The following is a 27,263-nucleotide window of genomic DNA, read 5'->3' on the forward strand; positions in this document are numbered from 1 at the left end:
ATGGTTCATTGCCTAGCACTCAGTAGGGAGGCAGCCTTGTTAATTTTCTTCCCCTTGCCTTTGTGCAAGCTCTGCTAGATCTCCTTTCCCTGTCCTTAGATGACTTACCATTTCCGGTATTAGCAGCTTCCTCTTAAATAATGAAATTCAGTCAAATCAAAATTGGAAAATCTCACCCAAGTGAAATCTTCCCCCAGCCAGAGCACAATCGAGCAGTAGGGAGAGCATTTGTGCTTTATTTCTTCTTACTTCTCCCCTTTGCCCTTCCCCCATTGGCTCTGCTGCTCCTGGCTTCTCCAGGGTTGGGGGCGGCATGATAAGGGTGGGACAGAAAGGGAAGGGAAGCAGACTAAAAGTTTTATGTGATCAGAGCTGTTTAATCTGGACTTGATGCTCTTTATCCTGCAGGAAGCCAAATGTGCAAGGTGATGCACTCTCTAGGAATCCCCTTTAGCATCTATACGTAATGGTATACCCAGCCAGCCCTTTCTGCTGGGGAGGCAAACAGTACACATGCCATCCCTTTGAGAAGAGTCCTTTAAGGCCCTCTAGCCCAGCTACCACCTGAGTTGCCCACTTAAGCTAAGGAAAAACTTAAATCTTTGCCCCATCAAACTCCAGAGGTACAGCCACTGGCAACAAAATGCTTTCTGTCCTCTCTGCCACCACAGGTCCCTCCTACAGCCTTTAGATCTATATAGTCAAGAGTCAGACACCAGTCTCTGTACCCCACAAACTCCAGTTATCACTCATCAAGTTCCCCCAGTAACTCTGGCCACCCTCCTCTCATGGCCCAAAGAACTTGGAATTGCTGCAAGTGTGGGTGAGGATGAGGTTACATGGAGTTTCCCTCTTCCATCCTCTCTGCAAGTGGCTCCTTAAGTCTCCTCCCTTGGCAAGAATGGGGAAGCATTTCCTCCCCTTCCCTTGGGGGCGGGGGGGGGGGCAAAAGGAAACACATGGCAGGTCAGCTCCATGACAACTCTCTTCAAAGAAACTCTGTCTCCAGTCTCTCTGATCCCTCTCTGGCCTTGTCATATACACACAGGCTGGGTGGAGAGGTAAGCTAAATCTGGTGGAGCTGGCTTAGCTGCCAGGTCTGCCACAATGGAGTGCATTATACATTGATGGTCTGTACTGCTCTTTCGAAAATAGACCTAATTATCACCCATTGTTTTTGACATTGAGTCTTAGCAGAGACAAGAAGTTCCACTTCACATTCATTTACATTTATGACATCCCTGCAAATTGTTGTGGCCTATAGGATCCCCAATGATTGGATGATTATAGGAATCTGACTCTATTATAGTAAAATTCACCCAAACCCACAGAACTAAAGATTCATGAAGGAAACTGTCGGATTCATAGACTAGGAGAGCAGGCATGATGACTGGCTATATTTGGGTGCTGTCTCCTCACAATGCCAGCAGACCAGGGGGTGTTTCCAGCTGGCACACGATTCTGCAGAACAGACTTTCTCCTCACCCGGGAGACAGCTTGTCCAGACAACCATGACACGGACGCAGGCGTCACAACTAGAGCACAACTGTGGCCAGCGGGGCGCAATCACAGCTGAGTCAGAGGACGCCTTTGGCCTGGCAGCCAAGCCAGGGGCAATCTTTGTGGAATGCTGGTTAGCCAGACTGTTTGAAAATAAAAGTTCAGGGACTTTCCTCAAAGTTCTTCTCCTGATTCAAGGGAAAATGGTCAACTAGCAGGGGCCATGGATTCCACATGAAAAGTTGAGCTAATCCAGGGGCTGCTCAAGAAAGGGAGAAGTTCCCCTTCAGAGGCAAGCGCACATGCGCGGTCACTGCAGACATGGTCCCTGGGGGCCTCGGCTTTGGCTGGCACCATTAAGAGTTTTTATCTTTCAACAGAACTAGAAATTGTTGGGGTTTCCCCCCAACCCCCTTGAAAGTGCAGGCATTTAGTGTATAATCCAGAATGAGGGGGAAATAGACCAGCTCCCAATCTGAGCATGGCAAAGCAACTCAGACCTCAGACCTTAGAGGAGTGGAAACAAACTTCTCACTTTTTAAACTTATGGGGCAACCCTTGTTCCCTTCGTAGACTCTTTCATTTTCAGTTTAAAATGTAATACAGGGGTGGGCAACCTTTTTGTGAGTGCGTGCCAAAACCAGCAAAATCTCTGACTCAAAATTCTTCTGCGTGCCAACCCTAATTTTTTGAGAACCTATTACACCTACTTGATATCTCTTAAGGTGTATGTATGTGAAGAACCTTGAAGAAATAATAAAATTCATTCGAGCGACAAAAACACAGTATATGATGATGAAAAATACATTTATTTTTTAATGTATACATGTACACTGATAGTCCGACAGAAAACTTTATGACTCCGTTTGATATTATCAGTGGGACTTTTGCTGCTGCATCACTGATGACAAAGATTTTACATCAGGTTTATATTTCGTGACCTTCAGAGATATGTACGAGCTACTACTTTCATCCGTCAGGCTACTCCTATTACGAGACTTCACAAAATTCATCACTGAGAACAAAGATTCACAAGCGTATGTGGATGAAACCAAAACACTGGCCGGATCTAGGAAGGCAGGGAGAGTTAAGGCAGAGGCATAGAAATTGCTCTTCCCCTCTCTTGTCAGTCCATGTCTATGGTCTTTAAGATAACTTGTTATGTAAAATTATTTATTTATCTAAGATGCACCTACACTGAATTTATCTGAAAAATAAAAAAGTCGATATTAAGAAAAAAATTGTAAATGGAAGATTATAAGAGAGGGTTTCGCGTGCCAGCAAAAGTTACTGGTGTGCCATGTTTGGCACGCGTGTCAGGGGTTGCCCAACCCGGATGTAATACTTACAAGTCTTTGTGGTCTACAGGATTCCCCATGATTAGGTTGATTATAGGATCCTGTCCACATAGGGTCCATCTATACCTAGTTTCATCCTATTCAAACTTAAAGGATCTGATAAAACTTGCCTCTCACAGAAATTTTGGAGGCTCTAGGACCAGATAAGAGGGTTGGCCTCATTGAACTGGGCAGGAAAATTCTTATAATACCAGACACTAGACATAATTTCCTAAGAACTCCAGTACCTTCTTCATTCCCCCTTGGAAAGGTACACAAAATGGTGCCTGCACCCACCTAGCCAATTGCTCAGAGCAGATTGTACCCAACAATGACACACACGTAGCCTGGGCAGACAGCTGGGGATTTCTGAATCATCCCCACCCCTTCAACTGAGATGATAAATTTATGAAGAGCTACCTTTTGTTTTCCAGTGAAAAACTTAGTCTTACTCAGATGCTCAGTAAATAGTACCCAACATTGGCTGCAAATGAATGATGTGGTCTAGTCTAGTGGTTCCATATGAGACTTGTCAGCAGTCCTGTTCTTATTCCCAGAAGCCTCTCTGACTCACTTTGAGCAGGTCACGTTGTGTTTGCTGGATGTTTTTTTTGGATCAGAAATATGACTCTGGCTCAGTTAGCCTAGTGTCTTGTGCATGTGTTAATAATGAGGGACTTTAACTGCAAATTCAGGGATTAAAATATTATTCACTCAGCAGGTGAGTAACTAGCCTCTAAAGAAGGTGGTCAGGAAGATAATTCATAATGGGACAGGGTCTGAGACATTTCTCTAAGCACAGTTATCATGCACTCTGGGAGTAGAATGAATAATTTCAAGTGGATATGTGAGGAGACGTCTCCCCCAGATTCACTGAGAGTCTCCGAGAGTCTTTGGAGGTGTTCCTCAGCCTGGGTAGAATGGTCCTCCAAGAAGCAGACACCAAGATGGGATCGAGTGTGAAAGAGACTAATTGGGGGAAATGACTATGAAGGATAAAGGAGGAGAGAACTGGAGTAGCTGGGCCAGGTCAATATATCCATTAGGCATAGTAGTCACAGCGCCTAGGAGCCATGACATTTTTCAGGATCTATGAGAATGTTTATATTTTATTTACTTTAAAATAAAAAGAAAAAAATAAATGCAGTAATAAATATAATAAGCCCTGCCTGGATTATATTAATCTTTATCCAATGCAGTCATACAACATAATGTTAGTATGTTTTATGGAGAAAGGGGCCCATGGTGGTGAGAGTAATAATGCAGCCTTGGGAGAGCCTTCGGCACAGGCTGGAAGGCCGCCACCTGTGAAAGAGGGACCAGGCCGGTGGGGAGTTGTTGAAGAGCCCTGCTCTGGTCCCCCTGCTATGCTTGGTCACTGGCTGAGAACAGCCCAGTGTGGTGTGGCCATTGTAGAGCCACACATGAGATAGCTGGAGGCTGTCAGTCAGTTGTGGCCCATGAGGCAAATTCACTTGAAGGAAATGAGAGCAGCCCACCTCCAGTTTCCCCAGTGGCATGTCTTAGAAAGAGATTGTTTCATTGGTAAGACATATTACTAGGAAGTGCATTAAAAACTTCCTCTCTGAAAAAAAACAAACAAAAAACTTCGTCTCTGGAGAAGTGGTAGTTGTCCGAGGGAAGAGGTTTGGGGGACTAAGTAAAGATGAGAGGGGGGCTGGAGGGATGGATGAAAAAGGTGAAGGAATTAGTAAGCACCAATTGTAATTACAGAATAGTCACAGGGATATAAAATACAGCATAGGGAATATAGTCAATAATATTGTAGTAACTATGCATGGTGTCTTCTTCCCTGACCCAGTCTACTTCAGTCATACACCTGACCCAGCTGGCTCCTCTGAGCAGCAGAGTTTGTGATCTCCATGTATTCACAGTTGCATGGCTTGGCAAGATGACTTAAGAAATTATCTTTAAACAAGAAAGGTTATTCAGGGATTGACAATTTGCTACCGGGAAAAAGAAAGCTTTGATTTGTCCATCTTTCTCCTCTTCCTTGTTGACATGAGGACCTTCCTGAGACCATATTTATGCTTTGAATAACCATGGGTTGAGGGCCTACCACATACTGGGCAGTGTGCTAGATCAAAGTAAGTACCCAGTGTGTGAATGCATATATTCTTCCTAATATCCTTACCACTATTTTGCCAAGGATAAAAGGAATCCTTATAAACTAGGCATAATGTAATAAAGACAAAGATATTATTAGGCTGTAGTTGTTCTGAGCTTGTAAATAGAAGAGCCATTCTATGGAAGCTGCATTGCATAGCATTCCTTTGTCATTGCAGCTTAAATAAATTCAGACAGAATTGCTAATAACAATAACTCCTCTTTACATAAAACAGACCATGGGGAAAGCATGGTGCTAGAATCATTAGTGACATTGTTTCCTTTCATTATAATTATGTTAGGCAATTACCATGTGCCAGGCACATGCCAAGGACTTCGCATACATAATCTCATTTCATACTCATACCAACCCAATGAGAGAAGTATTTGATTCTCATTCTAGAGATTAGGGAATTGAAGCCCAGAGAGACTCAGTAACTTCCTTGAGGTCACAGGGCTAGTAAGAGACAGAGCAGGATTCAAACTTAGTTCTTTCAATGCCAAATCCAGGCTCTCCCCATTCTGCCTCATCGTTTCTCAATTTCACCAAAATGCCTCCCATGGAGGTCAGCCTCTGAGTCCAGAGCCCACCAAGGCCTTCCTAAGTGTGCATCACAAGTTCACCTTCCAAATCCTAATCCCATCCGCAGTGTCTATTGACCTACATGTTCTATTAAAGAGGTACAACTTGTTATCCAGTATGAATTCTAAATCTTAGTTTCTCAAAGAATATGCAGTGACATTTGTATATATTGTAAAGACGTATAGGAGAGCCTCTCTATGCCTTTTTAGAAACAGATGGTACACTTGGCATGTTCTTAGAATCCTTATAACTCAAAGAAGGCTTGTGGGGGGGCGGGGGTTCCCTGGGGTAATGTTCTGTTTTCTTTCCACAGCTGTGTTCAGCTTGGGAAAACTCAAGCACTTTACAGATGATATATCTACCTTTCTATATGGATGTTTACTTCAGTCAAACCTAAGGAACAGAAAAAGAATGTTCTTATCTTGTATTTAGCAGAGCACAGTGAACTCCGTGTATTTATCTCCCAGGTGCACCCTTCATCAACCCACGGCCAAACTTCTTTCATCTGTAACTCATTCACTTCCCCTCCATCACTCCCACTGGATGATTCTGAGTGAATCCCAGAATCCCACCATTTCATCTGAAAATCCCAGCCCGTCTGATGCTGTGTTTTCTCTTCTCTGTGGTCGCCAGGCCATTACATGTACGTGGACTCGGTTTACATCAAGCACTTCCAGGAGGTGGCACAGCTCATCTCCCCCATGACCACAGCCCCCATGTCTGGCTGCCTGTCGTTTTATTACCAACTCCAGCAGGGGAATGACAATGTCTTCTCCCTGTATTCTCGGGATGTGACCGGCCTTTATGAGGAGATCTGGAAAACCAACAGCCCAGGGAATCCTGCCTGGAACCTCGCTGAAGTGGAGTTCAGTGCCCCGTACCCCATGGAGGTAGGTGTTCCCATGAGCCCTGACCCGGCCACAGTGCAGGGTGCTGCCCACACAGAGATGGAGGTCAGGAGGTGCTACAGTCTCACACTCATTCTTCTCCGCTGTATCTCAATCTTTTTTCTCTCTTCCCTTCCTCGGCCCCCTCCACTTCTCTCCCTTCTTTGTATTCCCTTCTGCCTTCCTCCTTTATCGCCTTCATTTTCTAACACGACTATTTTTTCTAAGGATGGATATGGAAAAGTCTGTCACCAACTAGATTTGGGGGCCCACCCTCCTTTGAACCTTACACCGTAGAAGGTCAAAAAGATCAATGCCTTCTAAGCGAAAGTCACTTTTGAACTTTCATTCCTGCGAGCAGTTATAAGGGGTATTATAAGGAAGGTTATTTCTATTCCCTTATTTGAAGGAATAGTCTTCCTAGAAAAATAATATTTTTCTTCTTTTCTCTTTTATGGTATAAATAATGTCATAAAAATCAGAACTAAAGTTATGACTGTGGTCTGAAATTGAAACAATGGTCCTTTGGTTTTAAAACTTTTATAGTTACATGAGTGATGAATGTCTAATGCAGAAGAATTAATAAATTCAGGAAAGTAAAACAAACTAAAATAGCCAGGGCCAACCTGGCAAAGATGAGAACAATGAGCATTTTGATGTTTTTCCTTAAAATACCTTTTTTTCTAATCATATAGATTAATACATATGTATATTCTAGTACTTACAACAATCCAATGAAGTAGATAAATATCCCCATATCTCCAGTGAGAAAGAGAAATGGAGAGTCTGAGGAGTTTGCTGTTTCTCATCTAGGTCACACAGCTGGTGAGTGCCAGGGCACTTAGAAAAGTCCCTGAACTGAAATCTGACCGGAAGCTGAAGGAGAGGCCCAGGTCTGTCTGAGGACCCCTAGGGCCTCTCGAATCAGTGGGGCAACAGTGGGGTTGCAGATTTGGAGCTATACGTAGAGTCTTAGTTACCACGGGTTATCATTGTCCCCTGATTTTCACTTTGTGCTTTTTACAATCTCTTTCCCTGTTCCCTTGAAAGTGCAAAAGGAGGGGATTATCCTCTGGGTGCTTTTTGGTGGTGCCATCTGCTCGCCTGATGTGAAGCTTCAGACAGGGTTGGGGTTGGGTCTTGGTTTCCCTGTCTACTGATGGCCAGCCACTCCCCTCACCCTCTGAGGACCCCTTTTCCCCCCAATACAGCCCAGAAAGAGCACAGCGCCCCTCCCAAAGGCTGACCAGGCCTCGGTTTGCTCTCACAGCTCAGTGGAAAATGTTCTGTGAGCTTGGGTTACATGGAGAAAGAGAAATGCACATTACTGCTTCAGAAATAGTTTTTCCTTCTTTCAAAGTCAAATGAGTCTCTCTCTCTCTCTCTCTCTCACACACACACACACACACACACACACACACACAGCATTTTCTTTGCGAACTCTTTCCCTTCAACCATAAACTCCTTAGGCAACATTTGTTGGATGAGACGTTGTCAATTTTTTAAAAAAATCAAAGCTGGGCATTACTAAACTTCACTATATATCCTTTTGATTCACACGTGTGTAATTTGCTCTAGTAGTCTGAACTCATTATGCTTGCATTATTTGCTCTCAGTAATTGCCAGGAAAAGAAACGTATCCTGCAGAAAACAGTGAATTTAATGTCATCATATTGTCCAATGAATTTTAAAGCGGCAAACAAGCATTTGAGGCCCTCTTTCTGAGCAAGAGAGTGGCACATGAGCTGTGATGGGCATATAAGCATATTCTGATCCGAAATAATAATTCTCATTTGGCCTGCTCTGTAAGATAAGTTCTGCCATTCACGGCCTTTATTGGCTTTCATGGACCAGTGCTAAGTGTGTAAACTTCATCTGCCCCTTCTCATTTGCCCACATCTGTTCCCTTTGTCCTCAGCACTTTTTGCCTTGCCAGAGATAAACTTCCAGGCCCCTCCTGGATTTTGCTGAGTCTAGGTCCCAGGCCTCTGCAGGACCACTGTTGTTAAGCTGAAAGGGACCTTAGGAACCATCTTGTCCAAACTTTTTTTTTTTTTCAAAAATGGAGAAACTGAGACCCAGAGGAGAGAAGGGGCCTGCGCAAGCTACTTAGTGGCTAGCTGGGCTCAGGGTCAACCCAAGAAAAAGGCATGAGTTTAATTCAGAGCTCATGATGCACCTGACTGCGTGCTCTGATCTTTAAGTACATCTTCTCATTGAATCTCAACAGTCCTACAAGGTCGGTGTTATTATGCTTATTTTATAAATAAGAAAAGCGAGGCCCCGAGAGGTTTAACAATGTACCCAAGGTCACCGAGCTTGTAACCAATGGAAATGGGATTTGAACTCTGGTCTGTCTGCCTCCAAGACACTATTCTGTTCAGAAGAGGCTGAAACTAGAAGCCTGTGGGTCAAATCTAGTCCACAATGATTTTCCTAGCTGCTGTAGAGGTGTTTGTTTTTTGCTTCTTTGTTTTAATTTTTAAATTAATTACCAACATTAAAAAATATCCAAAGATTGCAAGTAAAAATCTAGAGATCTGGGTCCTCTTGACAATTTGGTAGATCCAGACATATTAGGCCTGAATTCCCACATGACAGCAACTGACAAAGTAGTAGCCAAACCCTTTTCACCACGGTCTGCACCCTTTCTTACTCCATCACCCCAAGCCCAGGTCATGACCCGCCTGGTTTTTGTAGGCATTTGAGTTTCAGCTCATACTCAACACTGTTATCAATTCACAAGAGTGGACTCCACACTTGGGTGGTTTTCCCAATACAGGTGAGTGCTGTGCCCAGCACACCTGATCCCCCTGTTCACAGGCAGAAGGTGGTTGATTGAACTCAGAGTTGGTGTCCAAGAGAAGATCAGAATTAAAGGGGATAATGCATTAACCCCATGTTCTTTCTAGCCATTCAGACATTCCTGGAATTTTAACATCTATGTATAGAATTTCTGGGCCTTATCATGTCTTATCTATTCGGAGAATTGATTGCATCATCTTTGTCCAGGACCCTCACATAGAATTTCATGTATGAAAAAGGCAGAGGCCTTAGAGGGGCTTAGTGCTCTGTGAAGTGCAGGGAGGGAACCTCACCTGCTTTCTGCAAATAGCCTGTTGTGTCTCTAGCTGAAGTTCATAATGCAAACTATCACTTCTGTAATTCTTTGGGAAAGTGATATCGGTTCTTTAGCTGACGCTCAGAGAGGGGGCAAAGTTCAATAAAATTCAACTTAGGGCTTAGTATTTACTCTTCTTAAATGAGACTGTGGGTTGAGGAGGGAGCTGCCCAAACTCCTCTATTTAGGGACATAAGTACCTATAACTTGGCATCTCCTGGCTTATAGACACATCATTCTACATCATGGTTAAGAGCACTTAAGCCTAAGAGAAAATACGTGGAGCTGGAGCACACTCTGTCATTTTCCTCCGCAGCTTATTTTTGAAGTTGCTTTCAATGGTCCCAACGGAGGATATGTTGCCCTGGATGATATTTCTTTCTCTCCTGTTCACTGCCAAAACCAGACAGGTAAGCATTCTTTTCCTTTACATTTGGAATTTTCCTTCTCAATAGATGCCTATGGTCAGGACTTGTCTTAATGCTTTCTAATTTCGTTACCTTTTCTATGATCTCATCCTTAAAAAATTATTTAACTGAATAGTCACTTTACTGGTTATATTGCTCTTTATTTCTCCTCACAGAGTGAATCTAATTTTTCTGACACCACAGGCCCTGGTCAGGTACGAAGGAGCTTTCATCTTCCTACCTATTAGGATATGAAAATTAAATAATACTCATTCCACATCTTTCTCTTTAATAGATATCTTGAGTTCATAGACAGGTGGATGGGTATGTAGGAAATAACTCAAAATCTACTGAGTAGAATTATGGAAACTCTTTCCAATGTTATGTATCCAAGACCTATAAATGTCCTCATGTTTAAAGATATTAGTATATGATGGTTTTTTGTTAAGTATTATGTACTCAGTTTAAATTCTCTTTCTAAGTGAACCCTCAGGTTACTTTATCATGGCTAATTTTGTAATTTCTATAAACTTGGTGATTGGAAAAGAAGAAATTTTTACTTTTTGGAAAAATAGGTAAGCAAACCATTTCAATGTGCATTAGAAAATAGATGTTTTAGAATAAGAAGTCTGACACTGTATTAATGATAACCCAGGTAAATGCAAGTGACCTTACACTTCAGTGACTTTGTTTCCTTGAGGGGCCTCAAGGAGATGCTGTAGTCTTCCCATTTTATTTTTGAGCCCTTCTTTTGGGTTATAGACTATGGAAAGTTGATTTTTGAACTTGGCCTTTATAGTCATGGCTTTCACTTAAGATAGAGTTCATATCTAACTTAATACGGTTTCAGATATATTCGACAAGCAGGGGGACTTTCAAGAAAGATAATATTTTCTATTTAGGCTAAACTGTTACCCCAAAGTTAGAGAGAAACATACTAATTTGATGAAACCAAATATTATTTTTACTGATTCTAATTTTTAAATAAAAGCTAGTGAAATGGAAAGAACTAGACTGGATTTATGTATGTTCATTAAAATTATTTAATCTAAACTGTAATCAAAGACTAAAAGAGTCTCTTAATGTAGCAGAACACAGAAGGCAAAATTGTTTACTTCTCTAAATCTGATTGCTCCCTAATCCCATCTCCAGCTAATATCTCAATAGTAGTTTTACAACCTCATTATCATTATTTTTAGAAAATTTTTCTTTGTCACTAGGCATTTACATTGAACGTTTATATTTCCAAGTAACATGTGTGCAAAAGGAGGTGTTTATTCATTATCTGCACTGGCTAGAGGGTGGCGTGAAGAGCAGCTGGGAGGTCACAGAATCTACTGAGCCACTTTTGAACTAATGTTTGGAAATACTTTCCCTTTTAAAAAGATACAGAATATATGTGTGTTCTTTCCTACTGAGTGGTGACCGGAAGAGAGAGATCCCAACATTATCTCAAATCAGGACCATGTATTAAAAGGGCTGGTGGCCCCTCAGTCTGTAAAACCCAGCCCACATAAAGACCCTTCCTCCACATTTTTATATACAGGGTATCCCAAATAAATGTATACACACTTTGAAGAATTATTAACTCCAATGGGTTAAATCTGAAAATAAAGAAACATCAATTGATGTGTTTACATTTTGGAGGAACACCCTATAGCAGTGATGGCGAACCTATGACACGCGTGTCAGAGGTGACACTCGAACTCATTTTTTTGGTTGATTTTTCTTTGTTAAATGGTATTTAAATATATAAAATAAATATCAAAAATATAAGTCTTTGTCTTACTATGGTTGCAAATATCAAAAAATTTCTATATGTGACACGGCACCAGAGTTAAGTTAGGGTTTTTCAAAATGTGACACGCCGAGCTCAAAAGGTTCGCCATCACTGGCCTATAGTTAGGTTAACCAAGACTCCAAATTGGCCTCGAGAACCTCCCAACGTACCAACTTTGCTTTAAAATGGTTTAAACACGTGATCACAGTGGTGCGCTCGGGAGCCAGGACTTTGCATTCACATCCCTCCGCTGCCACTTACATGCTGTGTGACCTTGGGCTTATTAATTAACCTCTCTGCGACTCTTTCCACATTTATACGACGAGGATGGAAGGATCTGTTCCATAGTGTTGTCAGAAAGACTGATGAGTTAATATCTACGAAGGCCTCAGCAGACTGGCACACAGAAACTGCTTGGTCATGAAACTTAATATTATTTACTTAATTTTCAAAATACTCCCATCCATTCCCTAGAGAACAGGGGCTCGGATTGAAACTAAAGAGAACCAGCAAAAGCCACTGCCCTGATGGATGTGGGAGCCGGAGCCTGCTTGTGCCTTTCATTATGCAGCTGTGAGCCAGATTCGGAGTCTTAGAAGCTGGTTTTCATACTTCATCTTACATTTCTCAAATAGTTTATGCCCTTCTGTTTCATAACAGGTGCCAACATTTTTTGTCTTTATCTTGGTTAGCTCCAGACTTGCTGTCTGTGCTTTTCCCAGCTGGATCTAGCATCCCCCCTCACCTCCCTAGTAGGCCAAGATAGGAATTAATTCAACACATGAAATATCTGCTCTCCACCATCTGGTTGGCCTTAGATTTAGTCCAGTTTCCCCGACCTGAAACACATCGCAGAGTCACAGAGGTTAAACACCAATGTCGTGTTGCTCCCCGAGTATTTCCAGGGTGCTCCAGAGGACCGTGAGACCACCCCACTCCTCCCACCGTGAGTTCCAGCACTTGCCTTTCCCACCCACAGACTCCCTCCCTTCCACCATTAGATCTAGAGCAGTGGTTCTCAACCTTCTGGCCCTTTAAATACAGTTCCTCATGTTGTGACCCAACCATAAAATTATTTTCGTTGCTACTTCATAACTGTAATGTTGCTACTGTTATGAATCATAATGTAAATACCTGATATGCAGGATGGTCTTAGACGACCCCTGTGAAAGGGTCGTTCGATGGCCAAAGGGGTCTCGACCCACAGGTTGAGAACCGCTGATCCAGATCATAGGAAGCTCTCCTTTTAGGTTGTAAATCTTGAATGCCTGACAGGTGATTCCATTCACTTCTAGGAATCCTGCCTTAATGCTCAACCTCAAACTAAAAGTTTCACCATTCTGCCCTGTGCAGGCCCAACTCCTTTCTGAGGTTGGGTCCACCCCATACCAAGGCCAGGGACTGGGAGGGGCCTAATTGGGCCTAACTCCCAATCTTGACCAATCTCGTTATTCACCAATAACAACACACTACCCAGATCTCTTGTTCAACTGACAACCTGGCTCCAGGTGTTGCCTTGGTTACAGCTGAAGTTGCCATAGCCATCCTTAGCTCAGAGGCCCTCAAGCGTCTCCCCAGCCTGGTCACTGGCCCAGCCTCTGCTCCATCATGATTCCTTGGTTTGGTGCCAAGTCCCACTCACTCTCTTCCCCAAGCCAGCTTGGAGCTGTCCCAGCCTAGCTGGCTCGTGCTAAATACAATTACTGTGCTAATTCAGCAGCCTAGAGACCACATGGCACCCAAATCCCTCTAGCTGCACAGCGGCTGGCGAGCTTTGAAATCTCTAGGACAGATACTGTGTTCATCACCATGAACTCCAAGGAGCAGAGCAAAAGATGAGAAACGCTGCCGCCGATTCTTCTCAAACTGCAGTACCCCTCCATCTGATTAGATTATCTTCAAAGCCTCTCATTTCTAAAAAGTTCAAATGTCAAAAGGCAAGGGACTAACTAAATCTTACATTTTAATGCTTATTGGTGCCTTGCTAGGGACTTTGTTTTCTGATCAGCTACTGCGGGGGGGGAGGGGGGGGGGCTTCCAACTGCCTGATCCTTCCTGTGCTTCAAATATGTCAATAACACTCCCCAGCAGCTCAATTGTGACCACCACCTGACCAGGTGCTTCTGAAACAAGCCTGAAGCAAAGGCGTTTCCCCACCTCAGAGCTCTGAGGAGCTCATGTTAGGCCACAAACAGGTCCTCTGGCCCCATCTTCAGGAATTAGAGACTATCTCATGGTTGAAAAAGCATTCTGGGTGGAAAAGATTTAGGCTCTGAATTATGCTTTTGAGATTTTTGTTTTATGAAAACTTCTCAGGATCCTGGACAAATCCATTTCTAGGACTAAAATATTTAGCAAAAGAATATAATCTCATCCTCAGAAAAATCTTTTCTGTATGACTCAGTTGGTGACCATGGAGAGAGGTGATCTTTGCTTACTTTCAAGTTTTAATACCATCTCCCACCCTCTCCTAATTACCTAATAAACGGGTTCTGGTTCTCTTGTGGCCTCCCAGGGGCATGTTCTGCACTATATATTCCTGATGAGCAACTTCACTCACCTGCTGTTCTCATTGAGCATGGCTTTGCGGAATGCCATGCCATTTTCTGTAGATTTTAAATTTTCATTTGTTTTTGTTTCTGGTGTTTTTGTGTTGTTTTTTTCATTACTAGATGGCAGAGGGATGACTAAGACTGGAGACCATCATGGGGTTTCCCATAATACCAAATCTCCATGGAGGATGTCAAAGAGTCCTTATTTGTATGACATCATTTTCATTTTTGAAAGACTGTCTTCATGGCCTAAAGATACTGCCTGATGCTGACAGGCAGGCCGAGCAGTGTGGGGCTAACCCACGGGTCCTAGAGCTGAGGCCTCCCTGGCTTGTCGGGTGCTCTTTCTCTGCCCTTGTAGGGTGTGTCATCTGAGACACAGTCAGGTTCCAGATGTACAGGAACATTCCTATTCTTTTCTTTGTAATGTTAGTCACGGTGTTTTTTTCTAACTTAGAGTTTTTAGAACTGGGTGTTTTTGTATCATTTCAAACTCAGACAAAATTTGCAAGAATACTATCAAGAACTCCTGTATACTCTTCACCCAGATCTACAGATTGTTAACATTTAGCATCATCTGCTTTATCAACCACTTAAGAGTAGGTTGTGGACATTATACCCCTTTACCCCTAAATACTTCGATGCATGTTTTCTAAAACCAAACATGTTCTCCAACATGATTAACTTCAGGAAACTGAACGCTGATAGAATATTATCAACTAAACTATAGCCCATATACTAATTTACCAATGGCCCCAATAATGCCAATTGATAACTGTTGGTTTCCTGGACCAAGTTGTCGTGCCTCTTTTGTCCCCTTAATCTGGGCCAGTTCCTCAGCCCACTTGATGTTTTCTTGCTTTGAAAATTGATAAATTGAGAGTATACTAGTCTTTGTCCCTAAACAGCTCCCTGTTTCATTAGATCACTGTTCCAAGAACTCCAGTGTTCCTCTAAGGATGGTTTTCCAGGTATTCAAAACAGTGCCCCCTCTCTCTTGCCCTAAAAGATTGGACCAGTACCACAATGTCAGCATGCAGCACAGGGTCCCACTCAGCTACATTGAATGTGTCCCAAAGTCTGGTTCCCAGTGAGGTCTGCAATAATTTGTTGCTAGGACTAAGTTATTCTTAAAAGAACAAAAATAATTTATATGCCATTCCCTCCAGCAATCTGGAATGAGAGGGCATTTATAAACCAAGGTAAATGATACTGGAATTCAGCATAAACCCAAAAAATAGCAGTATCGGTGACAGAATTGGTATATCTTTTTGCACAGTGTGATTTATACTAAGTAATGATTTTCTCCCAGCAGATCAGCTCCTACTAAGAATGTCAATTATAAATAGACGGTGGCTGTGCTTCTGCCACAGAGATTGATCAACAAAAGAAAATTCATTCTGGAAAATATTATTTCTAAAATATCTGTCTTAAAGATAAATTAAGAATTTCCTAAAATCCCTATCTTTTCTCTTTCCTTTTAATTTTGTATGAATGAATTTTGAATTGCAAAGAAGTATATGAATAAATGTGCACACTCTTTACATCATGAAAAGAAATTTCTCTTGAAGTCTGGCACTGCTTTATTTTTGTATAGAATGTGAAAGGAGCTTCTTCCATCCCTTTAGGGAGGAAAAGAACAGTTTTCCTGCCATATTGACAAGTTGATTTGATGCTAACCTGTCACCGTGCCATTAGGTTAAAAATATTTTGATGTGTTTTACTTCCCTGGTACAAATGTGTATGTATTTGTCAATCAGTTGGTGAAGTCCTTTGAAAGCCTTCGGTTAAGCACACTTTAACTTTGGTTCTGCTTTGCTTAGAGCTTCCTTTCAGTGCCATAGAAGCCAGCTGCAATTTTGAGGAGGATCTCTGCAACTTTTACCAAGATAAAGAAGGTCCGGGCTGGGCCCGAGTGAAAGTAAAACCAAACATGTATCGGGCCGGTGACCACACTTCAGGCTTAGGTAAACCAGGAATCATCCCTGTGGGGACTTTGGGGGAGGGGGATGGAGCAGATGGGCAAGGTGGGGGTACTGTTCATGCTCCATTCTCCATTCTTATCCCACATCTACCAAGACTTCAAAAAGAAGAAGGCAGCTGTAAAGAGGCAAAGACAATTGCCAATCTTGCATTTGACCATTTTTTAAAACTGGAATTCAAGTTGCTGGGCTAGCAATAATATTTGCCAATTAATTAATAGCCAAACCTTTGGAAATTATCTTGCTCTTCTCTTTAAATGGAGAAGTACCTTTAGAAAGCTACCAGAGTCCAATTATCTGAAATGTTCAGAATAGGCAAATTTATAGACAAAATGATTAGTGGTTGCCCCGGGCTGAGAGGAGGAAATGGAGAGTTGCTGTTTCATGGGTGTAGAATTTCCTTTGGGGGTGATGAAAATGTTCTGGGACTGAGTAACGATGGTGGTTGCCCAGCATAGGGAATGAACTAGATGCCACTGAATTGTACACTTGAAAATAATCGAAAGGGTAAATTTTATGCCACGGATATTTCACTGTGAGAAAAAATATATATTGTGGGGGAATAAAAGCTGTTGGAAATGTTGGTGGGCACTTGATGGATTATCTACAAGGGATTCTTAGAAACCAGTGTGAGCTCCCTGTATCGGGATCACATATCGCTTTAATGGCTCCCTTGTGAAGCTCATGCCAGTAGACACGGGTGGAAAGGGCTGGTTCTCAAAGGGTTAGTGTCTCAGTTATTTATTCAACAATTACTTACACACTGGGCACTGGGGAGAATTGCCTTGAAGGAGGCCTTTGCAAGATTATACTTGTAATTTTGTATTTTTTTCTCAGTGGTTGCTTAACTTGTATAAGCACAGGCCCTACAAAAACCTATTTTGACCTTGGCCAGACTAACTCCTGAGGGATACAATAGTGAGCAAGTCAGGTATGAAGCTTGTCCTGTGTGGCTGACAGTCATTTCAATGGACAGGAGAGACATTAGACAACTATAGACACAGATAAGCTCATAATTATGACCTGTGGTAAGTGCAATAAAAGAAATGAAGAGTGAGCTCTCAGAGAGAACAGAGGGGAAAAAGCTAATATTGGTCGGGGATTCAGGGAGTCCCCTTCTGAGGGGAGTGGGAATTAGCCAGGATAGTGGGGGTCACCCAAGCACAAGGGAGGGCATCTGTGGGGACCTCGAGCTTGGAAAGAGTTGGACTCTCCAAGATACTGGAGGTTAGTGAGGCAGCACCATAGGGAGGAGAATGAAGTTAGAGAGGGAGATGGATCATGGGTGTAGCAGGCCAGAGTAAGCATTTGGGATTTTATTATAAAGGAAATGGGAGGTCATTGAAAGGTGTTAAGTAGAGAAGAGAGTGATTAAATGTAGGCTTCAAAAAGATGGCTGGCTATTGTGTGGTCCCCTGGATTAGTCTGCTTGGGCGGCCATTACAAAATACCTTAGACTGGGTGACTTAAACAACATAAATTATTTCCTCACAGTTCTGGAGGCTGGGAGTCCAAGATCAAGGTGTTGTCAGGATTGGTTTCTTGTGGGCCCTCCCTTCCTGGCATGTAGACTGCATCTTCTCAGTGTGTCCTCGTGGAGAGAGATCTCAGGTGTCTCTTCCTCTTCTTATGAAGTTAGTCCTATAGGGTTAAGGCCCCCACCCTTATAGCCTCATTTAACCTTAAAGGCCCTGTCTCCAAATACAGTCACATTGGGAGTTAGGGCTTTGACATATGCATATACAATTCAGTTCATAATCTCACTCCTGTGAAATAGAACTTTTTCCCAAGTGAATTAAATAACTGGGTAAAACTAACTATATAGCAAAGACTGAGGCACCCCCCAAAAAATGTAAAGGGAGAGGAGCAGAGAAGGAAAAGAAAACATGTGGAGTACAGCAGGTCCTCAAATGACTCATTTTATTCAATGCGTATTGTTTAATGTTGATGAGATGCTGTAGGAACCTAACTCTTGTTGCATCAATTAGCCTTTGGTAAAATTGGTTTCATTATATGTCTTTTCAATTAAGTCGCAGAATCTATCGACAACTTTAGGTGAGGACTTTATTATTTTTTACTGTGGAGGTGGAGAAGCAGGTGGGAAGGAAGTCATTTATTTCATTTTTCTTTATTTTATTTAGAAGGAATAAGGGAAAGATATAGATCTTCAGCATCTGGGAAGGTCCATCTGATTCAAAACCTGCTCGTCAGGGGCAGGTTTAACATATGACGGAGAGAGGACTAGGCTCTGCCCAGACACACAAACCCTCCCTCACCCAGGACTGCCTGGCCAGCCTGCAACCTCTCCATCTCCAATGGTCACCGGAGAGAGAATGGAGAAATCTGCCCTGGGCTTCATGCTCACTGTGACTCAGCACTGGTGCTCAGTCTAAGGCAGCTGGTTGACCCCTGGTCAACAATTATAACTCCTAATTGATGATCAGAATCTGGGCATATGCAGTTGGAAATCTAAACTTGCTTATGAAGTTTACTTAGAATTGGAGAAGGTTTATTGGCAATATAGTATAAGACTATTCTATCATCAAGCCAGATATTAGAAAATGCTTTACCCTGTAAAGCCTGTGGAAATAGTCTCTTGACCAATTCCACGACTTTAACCAAATTGTCCCACTTGGTAATCTGAGCTACATTATTTAATCTTGTCCTGGCTGATACACTGACGCTTTGTCCCGTTCACAGGGTATTACTTGCTGGCCAACACAAAGTTTACGTCTCAGCCTGGCTACATTGGAAGGCTCTACGGTCCCTCCCTGCCGGGAAACTTGCAGTATTGTCTACGTTTTTATTACGCCATCTATGGCTTCTTAAAAATGAGTGACACTCTAGCTGTTTATCTCTTTGAAGAGAACCAAGTGGTTCAAGAGAAGATCTGGTCTGTGCTGGAGTCCCCAAGGGGTGTTTGGATGCAAGCGGAGATCTCCTTTAAGAAGCCCATGCCTACCAAGGTACAGGAACCTGCACAACCCTTTGTTCACTTGCAGTTGCTGGACTGCATAAGTGAATTTCTGTTTAATTATTTTCAACTGGTGATGTGTTATTTTCCTTCTGTTCCAGCTGACAGCCCACACCCACACGCTGTCCCCAGCCAGAGCCAATTATATCCTTCAGTTCTTTCCCGTTGTCTGTGTCTCAGAATCATGGCCACCTAGGGAGTTTGCTTGTCATTTATTTCTCAGGTTCTCTGAGAATAGTCGAAAGACAGGGAATATGTTAACAGTCCAAGTTTAACAGCTAAACTTTAGTTTGAAGCCACAACACACACACACACACACACTTGCAACAGATTCACACAATCAGGGATGCACCAGAAATTAATGGAATTTTTGTTGTAGTCCACACTCTGTTTTGCTATTGTTTTCAAAAGGGGTTATAGTAAGCATTTCATTCATTCATTCATTTGACTTTCATTTATTCATTCATTCATCCATTTGTTTATTTATTTCTTGATTCGACCAGCACTTATTAGGTATATGCTCAGTACAGGAGATATAAAGATAAATGAGGTTCAGAGTCACCTTTAAGGAGGTCACAGATGACAGAAGAGTGAGATACAGATACGTAAGGAACTAACAGCATACCACCTCACTATCTCACAGAAAGGCAGTATAGAAAAACAAGAGTGATTCTACCAATTGGACATATGAAAAATAGTGACAAATCGAGGCCCCGCTGCGCTGGTATTTGGAGGGCTAAGGTTCAGACCACGCTGGAGTCTAATTCTTGCCCCCACGCACCCGACTCCACCCATTCCCCCCATCTCCTCTACTCACATGGCTTGTTTAGGAACCTGCCCACCTCTTTAGAGCGAGTCCCTGCTCTTACCTGACTCCCATGGAATAGGAGCAAGCCCTCCAGCAACTAAGGGTGCCTCAGAGAATCTTCCCTTGTCTTCTTAGGCTGACCTCCATCCCTCCCAGCAACAAATCCTCCCCAGTCACTTAAGGAAAAAAGGTTGGAGACCCAGTGGGGGCAGGGAAGTTCTCACAGCCTCGGGAAGAACTCCCCATGCCTATGAGGAGATGGCACACTACAAAACTCTGGACACGTGTCTGAAGGTGGCCCCCAGTTTCCACAGGTCCCTGCTAAAGAGAGCCAGCTCCTGGGAGAGGGAGAGGACATTTGACATCCGTCATAGAGACTGGCCTTAAGAAGGGCAGGAAACCAAAGTTCACTGATGTTGACATATACAGATGGAAATAACATACAAACAGTATTTCAGAGAAGGGATAAAATGAAGAGTCAGACTTTCCCTGGCCGTTTCCTACCCTGGAACTCAAACTTTGATTCCACTTCTTTTCCTGATGCTTTTCTCCCTGGTTTTCTGCTGGTTTCCTCTATAATTCTAAATATTGTATTTCTGCCTCCATTTCTTGATTCATTAACCTCAAGTGTTTGCTGGCTCCCTGCTATGAGAGATAAAGAGTTTAGCTTATTTATATCATTTCTTCTCCCTTTCTCTCTCCTCCTCTTTTACTTTTCTCTCAATTTCCTTTATAGCTTTAATCCACTTAACCATCTATTTTTGGACCCATACATTTAGATAGTGTCTCCTAACACACACTCTGTAAGATAAATGAATTTTCGCCCTGACATTTCCCTTCGCCTCTTTGGCCCCCTCCATTTCTCAGTCTCTCAGCTATACAATTGCTTTTGCATCATCATGGCTTATAACATTCATATTCCCGCAGGGATGCCTCTGGCTTTCTCGATAGCTGGATTTCCCAGTGTGGGCCCCCTTGGCATTTGGAAGATGGCCTTTGTGTTTGGGGCAGGAGGGGGCATCCCTCACATTACTGGATTTTTAACATCTGCAATTAGTGCAGCAACCCAAATTATTTCCACACATTCCCACATGGCCCAGAGGTGCCATACCATCCAGGATGGGAACCATTAGTCTGTAAATTGATTCTGAAAGATGAAATTAAAAAGCCCAGCCCTCCTGCAGTCCAATCTGGGTTCCCCGGGCAGCAGAGTTCTCATGAGGAAGCCCTCCCCTGTACGAACCCTGAGACTTCCTATTGCTCTTAGGGAATAGGTTCTGACATCAGTCCCTTTCCAGCTCTCCTCTTGCTCTCGCCATTCAAACTGCATTGCACAATGAATTCCTGCTGCATACTCTGCTCTCTCTCACCTTGAGGCTTTGCAAATCATTTCCTCCGCCTAGATGCCTCTTAATTCAATCACAGCTTAAATCTCACCTCCACAGAGAATCCTTCTCTGGCCCCAGAGATGGGTTAGAGTTCCGTGGCAGCCCAGGCCTCCCATTTATCATCTAGGAGACAGTATAACACAGTGTCTAGGAGCATAGACACAGGAGCCTCTAGCTTCAAATCCCCATTCCACCACTTACTGGTTTTTCAATCTTAGTCAGTTTTTTAAAAATTAAGGTGTAATTGACCTTAACATAGTAATATAACAAGATAATATTAATATAATATTATATATTCTATATAATATAATAATATAATTATAACATATTATTTATATCACTTATAATGTATACTAATAAAAGGGTAAATGCTAATTAGACCGGGTTGACCAGGCATCTTCTCATCATCCAGTCCTCCTTCCTGACAAAGCCACGGTGGCAGGGGGCCAAGGCAGAGGTAGTTAGGGGTGATCAGGCCAGCAGGGGAGGGCAGTTAGGGGCCATCACTCAGGCAGGCAGAAGGATTAGGGGCAATCAGGCAGGGAGCCAGGTGAGTGGTTAGGAGCTAGCAGTCCCGAATTGCAAGAGGGATGTCCAACTGCCGGTTTAGGCTCGTTCCCTGCAGGATCGGGCCTATACCAACAGTCGGACATCCTCCAAGGGGTCCTGGATTGGAGAGGGTGCAGGCTGGGCTGAGGGACCCCCACCCCCACCCCTGTGCACAAATTTCGTGCACTGGGCCTCTAGTACAATGATAATAATGTAATATAATTAACATTTTATTAGTTTCAGTTATATAACATAATGATTCAATATTTGTATATATTATGAAATCACCACATAAAGTTTAGTTAACATCCGTCACCTTACATAGTAACAAAAATTACTTTCTTATGATAAAAACTCTTAATATCTACTCTCTTAGCAACTTTCAAATATGCAATACAGTATTATTGACTATAGTCACTATGCTGTACATTACATCCCCAGGACTTATTTATTTTATAATTGGAAGCTCGTACCTTTTGATCCTCTTCATCCACCCTCAAAGCACATCCCTACCTCTGGCAACCACCAAACCATTCTCTTGGCTTTTTGTTCTGTTTTGTTTTGCTTTTTTATATTTCATATAAATGAGATCATCCAGTATTTCTCTTTCTCTGTCTGACATATTTTACCTGGCATAATGCCCTTAGCACAGTTGTAAGATTTAATTCTTTTTTTTTTTATAGCTGAATAATATTCTCTTAGTTTTTTAAAAATTTTTCTGCCTTACTTTTCTTGTTGGAACCCAAAACCTAAAAGATACTTGTCACACAGTCGATGCTCAATAACTGTCTGTGGGATGACTGTTGGGCTCTGACTTTTGAGCAGTGGTTGTTGACCCTCATTCTAATCCAGCGGTTCTCAACCTGTGGGTCGCGACCCTTTGGCGGTCGAACGACCCTTTCACAGGGGTCGCCTAAGACCATCCTGCATATCAGATATTTACATTACGATTCATAACAGTAGCAACATTACAGTTATGAAGTAGCAACGAAAATAATTTTATGGTTGGGTCACAACATGAGGAACTGTATTTAAAGGGCCAGAAGGTTGAGAACCACTGTTCTAATCATTTTGGAGGCCTTTAAAATGTTGATGCTCAAGGTGTTCATTGTCCATTTCTCTTCTCCCATAAAAATATAACCTTGTTAGTCTTATTCATTTCTGTATCTACAGCACCGAGCCTGGTGCAAAGTAGATCATCAGTAACATTTTGTTTAATAAATTTGGTTTGGTACTTATGTACTGAATGAATAAATAGAAGAATAATGAAAAAGGAATAAATAAAATAACAAATGAGTAAATGGCTGGTAAGTGGCAGAGCTAGAATTTGAACCATGGTCTATCCAACTCTGAAGCTTGCCCTGTGGAACGGGTTTTCTTTGGTGCTCAACGTTTTTATCCTTGGAGGAGGCTTGTTCTTGTGCAGCTAGAGAAAGTAAAGCTCCCCACTTGCCTTGGGGTACAGACACCTTCTGTTATTTTATTTAATTCTTACAGCATTCCTGCAGGGAAAGCAATGTATCTTCTTTTAGTGCCCTTGGCATCCCAGAATGCGGAGTAAGACTAACCCAAGATCATATTCCACTAGAACTGAATGTCTAAGCTCAGAGCTTATTGCATGGCTGTGGGGAGAACCTCCCTTGCCTCTGTTTTACATCCTCACCACCCCATCCCCAAAGCCAGTCAAGTGTGATTATTCAGGGCCCAACCCGAAGAGAGCGAATGCCTGCATTTCACACCCGTCCCCTAGCTCAAAGCCATGTGTTTGAATTTTGACTGCACCTAGCCTAACCATGGTGCTAATTTTCACTAGTGGAAATGTTTGGTGGATATGCCTGGGTATGCTGCACAGTCAAAGTAATTACAACAACAATCCCTTCCAGGGCAGGTTGCTGTGAGTATAACCTGCCTTTATAAAAGTGAACATAATTTTCACCTTTCAGTGAGTTGCCATCGCAAACCAGAGCTGAGCTGAGTGAGGGGTAGTCTGGACAGAACTGGAAGGAAGTCAGAACTTTCAGCCTGTCTCCCTCCCTCAGCCTGTTCCTCCTTCCTCACTCCTCACCCACACGCTACCCCATCTGTGCCTCCCCAGATGCCTTCACTCCGGCTGTTTCTTCACCTTTCCCCCGCTTAGGTCTTACCCAGTCTGTTTTAAGAACAATGGGCTGGTTCAATGAACAGCTCCCTTGCTAGAGTGTCTGCTGTTGGATGGAAACTGTAATACAGAGCTCTATTTAAGGAATGATAGCAGTGGTGAGAATTTCCCTGAGACCTTTCTAGCCGACTATCTGTATGATGGATTCAGTGTAATGTTGTCACACCTACAAACAACAGTAACTTTTATTGAACACTTTCCCTGAGCCAGGCACCATACTAAGCATTCATCTGATGCTATCGAACCCTCGGAAGGAAAGCATTATAGCCCCATTGAACAGATGAAAAAAGCTTGGGCAGAAAATTAAAGACATTGTTTAACAGCACACAGCTATTAAGTGGCAAAGCTGAGAGGTAAATCCAGGTCTTTTTGACTCCAGAATCCATGCTTTAAAAAAAAATTACAGTTGACATTCAATATCAGTTTCAGGTATGCAGCATCATGGATAGACATTTATATAACTTACAAGGTGATTCCCCCGGTAAGTCTAGTACCCACTTGGCAGCATATATAGGTATTACAATAGTATTGACTACGTTCCCTATGCACTACTTTACATCCTCGTGACTATATTATAGCTGCCAATTTGTACGTCTTAATCCCTTCACCTTTTCATCCAGCTTTTTATATTATGCCTTTATGCCTCCCCACATCTCTCCTGACTAACAGGGAAAGTATAGAATCAGGTGTAAATGGGAGCCCTAACTCAAGATTCCTAAAAATTTCTGGGGTTTTATTACTAATGATGAGTTGTTCTATTTTAGAAGTAACTTTGGCTCCTAGAAGAGGTCAGAATTCAAGGTGGTTCAATAAATACAGACAGGGAGAGCTGTGGGATAGAGGGAAATACAGCACAATGCATCAGGGACTGGGCTGTGGGTTCTGTGCCACTGATGCCTAATAGTTTGGGCTAGTTATGTGACCTTCCTGAACCTCGCTTTTCCTCATAGGTAAAATGGGTGACTAGTATTACCTACCTCATGGGATTATGGTGAAGATCAAATGAGATGCATCAGGTAAAGCCCTTAGCATGTACCTGGCACTGTAGTTAGTATTTATTAAATGCAGCTGGAGGGAGTCATGGAGGAAAGGAGAGAGAGAGAGAGAGAGAGAGAGAGAGAGAGAGAGAGAGAGAGAGAGAGAAGGGAATGGAATGACAGAGATTAGGGAAATTTTTCTAGGTCCTGATCCTCATTAGGCAATATCTCTATAGTACATGGATATTTCTGCACATTGATTTAATAGTACTATACTTTCTTAATGAAATGGCTGCTTTTACACAATCCTCAATAACCCAAAATAAATTTTGTAATGTTTTAGAAAAATTTTGAAAGGACAGGAATCGTGAAATGATTTTCTTGATTGGTTTTTCTCCAGCATGTTACTAAGTGGAGAGCAGGTAATCAATAATTAACCTGAGATTTCAGCACACCAGAGAGGGTAATGAGAGGCAACATTTCACTCCAAAATGCTTCCTTAAAAGCCAGATGTCGGGAGAGACTAGAGAGTCCTTGTCAGAAATTCCCTAATGATGGAGCACAAGCACCAGCCTTCATGTGTTTAAATCCTCAGTTTAACATCATGCTCCGTCACTGCAGCGCACATACCAGGTCCTGCGGTATCTCCTGGCCTGAAGCTAGTTGTCCCGTTAGCAAAGATCGATAAGTGGTCTGCTAATTAGAAGCACTGAGAGGAACTCAATATTTTGTTGTTAAATATTTCTTTTGGAAAACAGCTCTAAGTGGCCCATAAATGAGAGAATGGGCAGGCCTTCTGTTTCATCAGGTCTGGCTTAATGATCAGCTCAGCAGGCAGTAAAATCTTCATGGTAAACGCCTCTAAGTCTACATCTTTACTCTGTTATAGGGTTAGAAAACAAACCAAGTTCCAAAGTCATTTATGGATTTAGAGGAAAACCCCATCTGGCCAATCTGAAAAAATTTAAATACTTTCCTGTTTTCCCTACGCAAGAACCTATGTCAGCACTTCTGGGGTGTGTCCTATTGGGGTAGAAATTTCTTGAGTTGTTCTATTGAAAGGGGGTTTTGTGATCAAATGAGTTGGGGAAATTTTGCATAATAGATCTCTATTCTTACACACACACATAAAGATTCACAACATGCACAGTAACATGTTAGAAACTCCAGTAAGTGCTACATCAAAAAGTCCTTTTTAAGGTACCAGTTCCCGCAAAGTACTTGACATAGAACCCTTGTCTTATGTAGCCCCTTTTAGCACCACCCTACTGTTATAGCACTTAACCCATTACATTGAAGCTGTCTATTTCCCTGCCTAGCTACATTAATCAGACTGTAAGCTTCTGAAGAAGATATCTGTGTCTTAGTTATTTTTTATTTAATCATTTATTTTAATCCTTACTCGAGGACATTTTTTGCACTGATTTTTAGAGAGAGATTGGAAGGGAGGGAGAGAGAGAGAGAGAAACATCAATGTGAGAAAGACACATCCACTGGTTGCCTCCCGCACATACCACTGAGCCTACTAATGCCTGGCCAGGGCTAATTTTTATTTCTAATGCAAACACAATTTCTGGAACAGAGTGGGTACTCATTAAATAAGAAAGAGAACTAAACTGTCAAAAATGATGTGTTCTCATGGCAAGGAAGAGTAACATAAATCCATCAAAGGAAGAAGGAATATTAAATGTTTCTGCCTTTGGGCCATATAAGACTCAATCCCTGTAGCCTAACAGCTGAGCAGTTTGTTCTGTAAGAAATTCCAGTGTGAACACTTAAATGCAAGATTATTCTGCTGGCATGGGTATAAAGACACACATTAACATATACATGCTAAGTCTGGTTTGGGGCTTTTTATGATTATATTTATTAAAACCCCAAACTCTTCTCTTTGGAAAAACTTTCCATCCTTACATCGCGCCATTTTTCTATACCCAAAGATGGATGTGAGATTTTGCAAGACCCTTTCTGAATTTTCCAGATCCTTTATCTGTCCCCCCAGCCTCCATTCTGTGCTTGTGGTCACTGATATGATCACTTCCACATCACACTCTCCCACCCCCAGGCCCTTCTGGCTTCTGCCACCTTGGTCCTCTGAACCCTTGGCAGCTCCTTTCATCTACTCCCCCACCC

General features: G+C 42.4%; 1 protein-coding gene across 1 annotated transcript in view; it reads left to right on the forward strand.

The window, feature by feature from the left end:
• Positions 1-27,263, forward strand: part of MAMDC2 (MAM domain containing 2) — a 123,772-nt gene that overhangs the window by 70,157 nt on the left and 26,352 nt on the right. Inside the window, 4 exon segments of the mRNA XM_023752336.1 lie at positions 6,181-6,437; positions 9,872-9,965; positions 16,118-16,261; positions 18,977-19,242. Coding sequence (XP_023608104.1) covers positions 6,181-6,437; positions 9,872-9,965; positions 16,118-16,261; positions 18,977-19,242 — 761 coding nt within the window.

This window comes from Myotis lucifugus, unplaced genomic scaffold (genome assembly GCF_000147115.1).
Source record: "Myotis lucifugus unplaced genomic scaffold, Myoluc2.0 scaffold_31, whole genome shotgun sequence".
NCBI lineage: Eukaryota > Metazoa > Chordata > Mammalia > Chiroptera > Vespertilionidae > Myotis > Myotis lucifugus.